Genomic DNA, 9,312 nt, shown 5'->3' on the forward strand with positions numbered 1-9,312 from the left:
ACAATGCCAAGGCACCAATGGTAACATTAGCCATGGAATGTGGCATCCAAGCAGATAGGTGTCCGTTCAGGCTATGTCTGACAGCAAATAAAGGAAATGCATTTTCCCACCTGACCCACAACCTGTCTGTACTGTGCATATTAAATATTTATCAGTCTTAGCTCACCTAATATTGAGATGGGTTCAGGGAGCATGCTCAGTTTAGCAAGCCAGAGCTTGCAGCATTGGAGGGGAAAGGTCAGCTGAGCAGGAGGTGAGTGACAGCAATGGGTCCTGAGCTCCAATCTTACCTCATCCCAGAGAGACTGGATACAGATCTCCTCTGCACACATCAGGAGAATGGAGGAAGCTCGGTCGTGTGTGAACTCGTGTGTACACCAGCACAGGACTAGAGAAACCAGGTGTGATTGGAGAGATGGATGGATGGATGAAGCCACTCACACAGTGCTCATGATCAGGAACAGGAAAAGACTCCACAATGTGCATGCCTCATCGCCAAGTTGCTCTCTATTTGAGGGACATCAGATACAGGGTGACCGTGACACAGAGCCCATGGCAGCTGGAGTTTAGTTGAGCTTGACAAATTAGCAATGCCTTGAAAACAGTAACCAGAAATCTACAAGCTGATTTCAGTGTCGTCTCTAGGGGCTGCTTAGCACCTGTGGCGGAATGAGTCCAGAGGGTCCCGATGATGCAGAGACATCAGTGTCTTATCTGATGCTAGAGTGCAGCAAACTCTGCACATCAGAAACACCTGGAGGGTTAACCCTGGATCACGGGGCCCCACTCCTTGAGTTCTAAGTAGTAAATGGGGTCAGGCTGGAAAATCTATTGGAGTATGTTCCCATAAGATGCTGTTGGTGGTGATGGCGATGGACCACTCTCTAAACACCTGCATTCTGCAAAACAGAGTGTGCAACAGCTCTCTCTACCAGAAAGTATTCTATTAGTGCATGTCTCATGATGGTTTCCCGCTTTGATGACTTGATGCCAGGAAATGTTTGTTCAGAGGAAGAAAAATTGGCAACGAACAATGAATCGGGAAAATAACCAGAAATACACAAAAATAAAACCCAAAATAAATGATTTATGTAATTGGGGTGATTTTACTTGAAGGAGAAAGCCATTAATAGTCAACCATTTTTTAAAAAGATTTATTTTTAACTGTGTGTATGTGTGGGGTCTCTGTGTGGCTTTGTGAACATGACTGCAGTACCGACAGAGGCCAGAAGAGGGCACCCAATCCCCTGGAGTTGGGGCTAACAGGTGGTTGTGAGCCAACTGACAGGCTCTGGGAATGAACTCAGGTCCTCTGGAAGAACAGTATACCACCATAACCACTGGGCTATCTTCCCAGCCAACCACAAACACATCTTTTTCAACACAAAAATGTGATCGTAACTCCTGGGATTAGGAAAGTGTCTTTGTACCTCCGGATGCTAGGTCCAGACAAAACAGAATTCTAAGGCAATGGGGAAAAACTGGGTTTAAGGACACTAACAGATTGCTGCTCGTTGTTAGAGGAGAGTTCATAGCTTCTTTTTACAAAATTACCTGGACCCAGATGATTTATGTTTGACTTAGAAAAGACATCATTATTGGTTTCCTTCCAAGTACTAGATGATGTAGAATACAAGAAACAATTTATTGTGGTTCAAATGGCCCTAGAAGGAAGATACAGTTGGATCAGAAGCAACTCCCTCCCAGGGTTTACCCCAATGACTTCATGACATCTGTAGAAGACTGGCCGCAGCCCCTCCCTGTGGAAAAGCTCACATTTCTAGTCACCCTGGACTCCCCTGGACTCCAAATAAGTTACTTGGTTGAGAAATGTAACTCCGAACCTTACTGAAAATTCTGTAGTCTTATTATTTTTAGGTTTAGTGTTTAAAATATTCTACTTAAAATGATCTATCCAAATAACCAAACGCCAAGATAATCTGTGTCCAAGTAAGCATTTTCATTTCGCCTCTAAACTTACTTTCAAGTGAAAAGTCTATTCACTGGTGCCCAACTTTAGACTCCTATAGAGAGAGATGAAGAGGAGGAGGAGAATGAGGAGGAAGAAGAGGAGGAAGAGGAGGAGGATGAGGAAGAGGAGGAAGAGGAGGAAAAGAAGAAAGAGAAGGAGAGGAGGAGGAAGAAGAAGAGGAAGAGAAAAATTCTTAGATTCTCAGGCTAGCTTTAGACTCCAGACCCTCCTGCCTCAGTGTCCCAGGCCTGACCTTTCATACTGGATTTGGAATCTAGAGGGGAAAAAAAAAAATCAGATTCTAACCTGGGTTACATAAAAAAAGATGCTGTCTCAAAAACAAAAACAAACCTAAATCACTTTTAAAACGATTTTCTACAAAGGAGATATTTAAGTTGTGTGCTGGTATTCACCGCAACTATTTACGTTAACCTACTTCTGTCTGAGAAAACAAAATGCAAAATTCTCGTCTCTTTGGACAGAACGAAAGCACAGGAGATGAATGTTTTGGGTGAAGGTTAACAGAATTTTTAATGCTACACAAAAAAAAAAGGTTACAGATAAATGTCAAATGGAAGTGAGATCGCTTCACAGGCCTTTGATGTCCCTGTGGAGAACGATTGCTTTGTGGTGAACTCAGCTGCAGCACTGAGCCTGAAGAACAAAGGTTTTCATCTTAATTACCCCGAGGTGAACCCATGTGTGAGCGCGCGCGCACACACACACACACACACACACACACACACACACAAACCACTCATGTCAGAAAGAGCCTCTGCCCTTGAAAACTCGAAGTGAAGACCTTTGCTGCTGGGAGGGGCATCAGCAGATGGGACACTGCATAGAGTTTCTAGAAATTACTACCTTCAGATCATGAAAGTTGGATCTAGAACAGCGAGACCATGACGTGGAACCCATACAGTCCTAGGTCTTCGTAGCTCCATATTGGGAGACTCTAGAAAAGGTTAAGGTTCGTGGCCTTTGGACACGCTCTGTTTAGTCACTAGCACTCAGGAGGATAAACACTTTAAATACGTGTATTTATTGGATTGATATTTATGTATTATATTAATATTTTACATATGTTGGAAATTTGACATTTTCTTTGTGAGATTTCAAAGTGTCACTTACAGACACTCAATATCAGAATCCCTCAGGAATTAGTGAGACACTCAGCCATGCCCAGGACCCAGGAGCCTGAATCTGAACTTTTAACAAGGTTTTTGGGGGATTCATATGCTCTTAAATACAGAACATTCTAGATACCCTTATGCAAGTGACCATAATCTTTTCCTTCATTGTTTTCAAGAAGGCAGATACATCTCCTAATTTAATTACAATGTATAAAACTATTTAAAAAATCCTTAGTTGAATGATTTTTTATTAATTTATTTTTATTTTATATGCATTGCTGTTTTTCCTGTGTGTATATCTGTGCGAGGGTATCCGATTCCCTGGAACTGGAGTTACAGACAGTACTGAGCTATCAGGAGGGTGCTAGGAATTGAACGCAGGTCCTCTGGAAGAGCAGCCAGTGCTCTTAACCACTGAGCCATCTCTCCAGTTCCAAGTTAAATGATTCCTAAAGTTCAAGAGATATCTAAAGGTCCTAAATGAACACCAAAGCCACACAACAAGCATTACCGGTTTCAGACGGGACAAGTAAGCAGCATGTTCCAGTGTCAACCTTGTGAGAATCAGCATGGTAGGAACGAGTGTGACCATGGCTCAAAATCACACCAGAGTGGTCACTGATGCAGTGTGCTCTTCCAGCGTGGGATGGTGTCTGCTCCCCTCCGCAGGATGCTTCCTGAGATTGTGAAGCCAAGGTAACCAGTATTTTAGTAATTGATGAATATATTTTTTTTTAACTTTAAGAAATCTCTGTTCTGCTCTTTAGGGTATGAAACATACTCCTGTCTCTATCATGTTTCCATCCTGCTCCAAATCCTGGGGAAGTCTATGACTGTTTCTGACCCACAACTTGGTTCTTTGATTTAGGCATCTAAGTGAGGAAGGCCCTGGCCCCCATCTCAGCTACCAGGAAGGGAGAAGGACCGCTCCTACCACTAGCAAACTTGATAGGAGCTGGGTATGTAGCTAAGTGACCACAAACTTGCCTAGCGAGAGCAAAGAGCTGAGTTTTCAACCTCAGCAAGGGAAAAGAAAAAGAGGGAAAACCGAGTGGATTTGACTTAAATAAAGAAAGGCAAAAACCAAAATGAGACAGAATTCAGATAGTCACCATCTGGGTAAATACTCTGGACTAATGAAGGAGTCTGGTAAAATAATTAAATTTTCTCACAGATACAACTATTTCTACTGACAAGACTATAAATTACTTGGTAAGTAGGAATTGTAATTGTTCTCTGCTGTTCTAAAGTGGCCCAAAATATAACTAATATATACTCATAGCTTTGTGCACATATACATATACTGAGATAGGTGCCCATTTCTTAGTGGCATTCCTATCAAAATATAGAGAAATCTTGTAGGAAATAAGACTGAAGAAAAATCTCTTGGGTAAAATCAGGTGGTTTTCAAAAACATGGGCCAATAGCAACCACTGGGTCAGTAAGATGACTCAGCAGGTAAAAGGCACCTGCCACCAAGCCTAATGACTCAAGTTCAATACCAGAACCCACATGTAGAAAGAGAGACCTGAGAACTAACTTTCAGATTGTCTTCAGGCTTCCATACTTGTACCATGATACACACACACACATATATACACACATACATACACACGTACATACATACACACATATACACACAAATGCATATGCAGGTACACACACATATATACACACATACATACATACACACACTCCCATACACATGTACACATATACTCATACACAAACAAATTAATGTAAAACCTTTTAAACAACCACTTAATAAATATTTATAAGACCGTTTCACACAACTCACTTTGTACAAAAACATTTACCCACATTGGGCTATTGGTCCCCATGTAATTTTAAACTGGAAGTGTTCTCCGAATTCTAGAACCCAGGTTTTGTAACAGTGACTTGCTAAAAAGCAGGTTTCTGTGGAGTGAGGGATCAAAGATAACATTATACAGGGAAGGGACCCGATCTACGCTGAGGAAAGCCTGTCGTCAGTTCGAGCCTCCACTCCAGCTCTGTAGCCTCACTCTGTTTCTTCACCTCTCTCTGCAGCCACAGTTTCTTTAGGAAAAAAAAAAAAGCTGGTAAGACACCACGTGTGGAGCTGAGAACACACGTGGTTCAGGCGAATGTGTTGCTCTCCTGTAATTCCTACCAGAGATACGCAAATGAGAGCTTCCATTTCCATGAAACATCGTCTGTCGCTTTAAGAACTCATTGTGAAGATTCCCATGCCCACATCTAAACTAACTTATTGGAGAGATGGCTCAGTGGTTAAGAGCACTGGCTGCTCTTGCAGAAGACCCAGGTTCTTTTCCCACCATCTACACGTGGCTCACAACCATCTGTAACTCCAGCTCCAGGCCAGCTGGATATTCCTGGCCTCTCTGGGCACCTGCACCCACTTGCACACACACAGATGCACACACATGCATCTCCATGTAAGTAAAATAAATCAAATATTTAGGTAAATAAATAAACAGACTCCACCTGTGCATTCTGCCAAGCCTCTCCGATATTCCAAAGAGATGTTTTAAAGCTGTCATTTGGATTGGGGGTGAATACACAGTGCTGAAAATTCCTCCCCACGTCTTGACTCTTTCACCCCCTCACGTGCTTCTGCGAAGAGCCTCAAAGAGGAGTTGCAGATTCAGGTAGAGGATTTATTCTCATGTGTGAGAGTTGAGAAGCAGCTTTGGAGGAATGGCTTTGGCATTCAGGCTTTGTATATTGGTCCTAAAACCACCATGGGCATACTGACTGGGACAAATCTTTGAGGGGGACCTATTACAAATGATCCACCTAAGGATACTGGTCTTGACACACCGTCCAGGGATTCTCACACTTTCTGTAGAGACATAGCAATGAGCCCATTACAAACAGAGGGATAGTGTCTGTGTCTGCATCCGCCTGCTCTCACGGAAAAGGACATTCAGGCACAATGACCTTGCTGAGTGTTTCAACTCCCTTCTTGTAATAATTTTCTCTCTGAAAACAGGTAACAGAGCCCTTGTTGCATTCACAGTATCTTTTGGTGAAAATAAGTTAAACTTTTCACCAGCAAACACATGGTCATTGTTCTCGTGAGCCCGCAGGACACAGATCACAGATGGCACACACCAGTCAAGTTAGCTGGGCACCACAGACCTGGTCATTAAGATAGGAGACCACCTGCTTCAGATGCACTTTGCACTACCAACAATATGAACCAGAAAAATTTGGCTTATAATACTTAATTCTACCCATTTTAAGCAAGAAAAACAATATATTCATAGACAAAATGAAAGGTGATGTTTGTATATTTCTTAACAGCATCATACTCATTTATTTTTCAGAATATATTAAAAATAAATATAATCTACTTTCAATAGATACTCTTAATGTTTTCTCTTTTGTTTTCTGAAAACCACCAGACGGAAGTTTAAAAATTACAGTGGCATATCTAGTCAGAGCTACCTCACATGTAATTCAAAATGGTTTTTATGAGACTCATTTTGGAAAGAATCTATTAAAACTGTATTGAAAAATGACTCTTAATTCTGGGTTTCACGTGGCAATGTTGCAATTAGTGGTCTAACTACCACAAGTAACCATGCATACCAAACTGTAACACAGAGAAACTGCAAGGTAATTCTCACGAGTAGTGGCTGTTTGGGGTTTTGTTATTTATAACTTACTACTGAGTTCATGTTCCTGAAAACAAGTCTTTCCAAACATAATTATGTAAACTATTCTGGTCATATGAAAAAGTTCATATCCTGTTAGATACATACAGAATGAAAGATCTACCTTGATTTAAAAAAAAAAAAAGCCCAAAAAAGTAATCCCTTCTTCAGGTTCCTTAAAAACTCTGATTTATTTTTAAGTCTAGGTTAAAAATCTTGTGCATAATTTCATGGCCACATGGGGCCCCACTACACCCTCCAAACAAACAAAACTTATTAAATAAAATATTTAAAAATAATAATAATAAAAATAACTTCCAAACCAAATAACAAAATGCTGAGCAGAGAAGTCTTTTTTTTTTTTTTTTAACACTGGTGACATGATTTCTGCTGTCATCGCCTATATGACTGATGTCATCACTTCTGCTTGTGAGAATCCAGTGCAAAGAATTGAAGAGGAGGAGCGCACTGGCCATCCTGGGCAGTGGGGGTGCTTGGAAGAGCAGTGTCCTGCGGGTGGAAGGCTCCTACACGTCGCTGGGAGACCGTGCTCTCTGGGACAGCGTGGAAGGGATGCAGCCGCAGCAAATGAGGCAGAGTGCTTTCTGGATCTCTTGGTTTCTGAAAGCATATATAACAGGGTTGATGATGGAATTGTAGGTGGCGGGCAGGAGGGTGGCATAGGTATAGATGGAGGGGTAGGTGTAATCCGCGATCAAGGAGTAGAGGGTGAAAGGCATCCAGCACGCAGCAAAGGTCCCCAGGATGAGAGCCAGGGTGGAGACCCCTTTCCGAGTAGTCACGTAGTGCGACGTGGCCAGGAAGTGGTGCTGCAGGGCTATCTGGTGGGCATGCCTCATCACAATCTTACAGATCTGGATGTAGAGCTGAAGCATCAGCGCAAACATGAAGAGGAAAGAGATGGAGAGGATCGCAGCGTTGTTCTTCGTGAGAGGTCTGACCACGCTGCAGGTGGACTCATCCCTCAGGCAGTTCCAGCCCATGACAGGCAGCAGCCCCAGGCAGATGGAGGTTCCCCAGAGCATAACCAGCATGACATAGGTAAATGTGACAGTCCTCTCAGAATGGTACGTCAGGGCATAATACAGCGAGAGGTAGCGGTCCACAGTGATAGCCAGCAAACTGCAGACAGAGGCAGAGAAAGAGGCGACAATGAGTCCAATTGTGACCAGCTTGGTGGCTTCTGACTGAAGCAGGTATGCAAAAATAAAATTGATGATGAGTCCCAGGCCAGCCAGCAAGTCTGCCAGAGCCAGGCTGCCTATCAGCAAGAACATGGGCGCTCGCAGGCTGGGGCTGTGGAAGATGATAAGGACCACAATGGCATTCTCACAGCAGATGAGGGTTCCTGAGCTGCACAAGACAATGTCCCAGGGGTTGACAACGAGCTCAGGTTCTGACTCCACCACAGGGCCCTGGGAGGGGACAGCGGCTGAGATGTTCTCCGGAGCACTGGCATCTATACAGTCCCGAGGCAGCCCGCTTAAATTGACCTTCGGGTCTTCGTTCATTTTAACCCCTTCCTCTTCAACGGAAAGACAGGCTTTTTAATGTTTGGCTACGGTAGGGTGCCAATCCAAGATCATGCAAAACACACAGAAACAGACAGACAGTCTTGGGCTCAGATAACCAGTGTCAAAATTGCCACGAGCTTCAGGAATTAGAAACAAAAGCTGAAGTCTGCATGGATTAAACCCCACAACCGAACCGCTGTTTGTCATCTAGGAAAACACGGGACAGGACTCCCGAGGCGGCACAACCGCCCTCGCCAAAACGCTGAGAACCGATATTGTCTAATTGCATCTCGTATGCCAAAAAGCAACAACTGTTTGACATCTGGGCAGCTGAGAGCACCGCCCAGCAGCTACAAGTCTGCAGGAAGGTAGAATATTTTAAGGGCCCCGAACTCCCACCCTTCCCAAACATCCCCCACGCGCGTGCACACCCCCAAACACACCTCCGGACCCAAACAAAGAGGTGGGGGGGGGTGTCCCAGCCTCTCCCCGTGTGCACGGCTCAGAGAGCAAGGGCCACAAAAGGTAGGTGTGTACCACCAAGGTGCCCGGACAGACAGACAGAGAGAAGGATGTGCATGCATTTGGCCGCTTCCCTAGCCTCGGGGACGCGCAGCCTGCGGGGCAGGGGTTCATCGGGGGTCACCTTGGCACGCCCAGGCCGAGGGGGGCTCCACCGATGCTGCCGAAGAGCGCGGGCCACCCGCGTGGCACGTCCGCGGTGGCGCCCGCGGCAGGTGAGCGGCGGCGCTCGCGCCCGGCTCTCCGCCTTGCGCGCTCCCCGCCCGGCGCGCATCCGCGGGAACCCCAGGAGGCCGCGCGCGCCCCCACAGGTCGCAGCTGCGCGCAGGGCTGGAGTCCGCCACCGTGGACGCCCGCCTGCAGCAGTTATGCGGAGATCCGCTCTGCACCCGCTCCTGGAGGGAGCTACTTGGTTCCTGTGACTTTCCTGAGGAGTCCTAGCCACCAGGGCTCGGTCTCATCATGCTTTTCCCTAAACTGCCGGGTTT

The 9,312-nt window shown here is 44.9% G+C and overlaps 1 protein-coding gene across 2 annotated transcripts; it reads right to left on the reverse strand.

Annotated features, from left to right (window-relative positions):
• Positions 1-2,477: 2,477 nt before the first annotated feature.
• On the reverse strand, positions 2,478-9,064 carry Gpr12 (G protein-coupled receptor 12). Of its 2 annotated transcripts, none has more exons than XM_085685080.2 (2): positions 8,949-9,064; positions 2,478-7,910 (listed from the first exon to the last, which is right to left on the reverse strand). In XM_085685080.2, exon 2 carries the CDS (start codon positions 7,820-7,822, stop codon positions 7,295-7,297), a length of 528 nt encoding a protein of 175 aa, XP_085541206.1. In that variant the 5' UTR covers positions 7,823-7,910; positions 8,949-9,064; the 3' UTR covers positions 2,478-7,294. The 2 variants fall into 2 exon arrangements, with proteins under 2 accessions (XP_085541206.1, XP_085541204.1); XM_085685078.2 differs by having other exon boundaries at positions 2,478-8,313.
• Between the last annotated feature and the right edge of the window lie 248 nt (positions 9,065-9,312).

This window comes from Myodes glareolus, chromosome 2, assembly GCF_982192425.1.
Source record: "Myodes glareolus chromosome 2, mMyoGla1.1, whole genome shotgun sequence".
In the NCBI taxonomy this organism is placed as follows: domain Eukaryota; kingdom Metazoa; phylum Chordata; class Mammalia; order Rodentia; family Cricetidae; genus Myodes; species Myodes glareolus.

Bases quoted from the DNA above. Each gene is read 5' to 3' on its own strand.
- Gpr12 (XM_085685078.2), bottom strand. From the start codon at position 8,299: ATGAACGAAGACCCGAAGGTCAATTTAAGCGGGCTGCCTCGGGACTGT.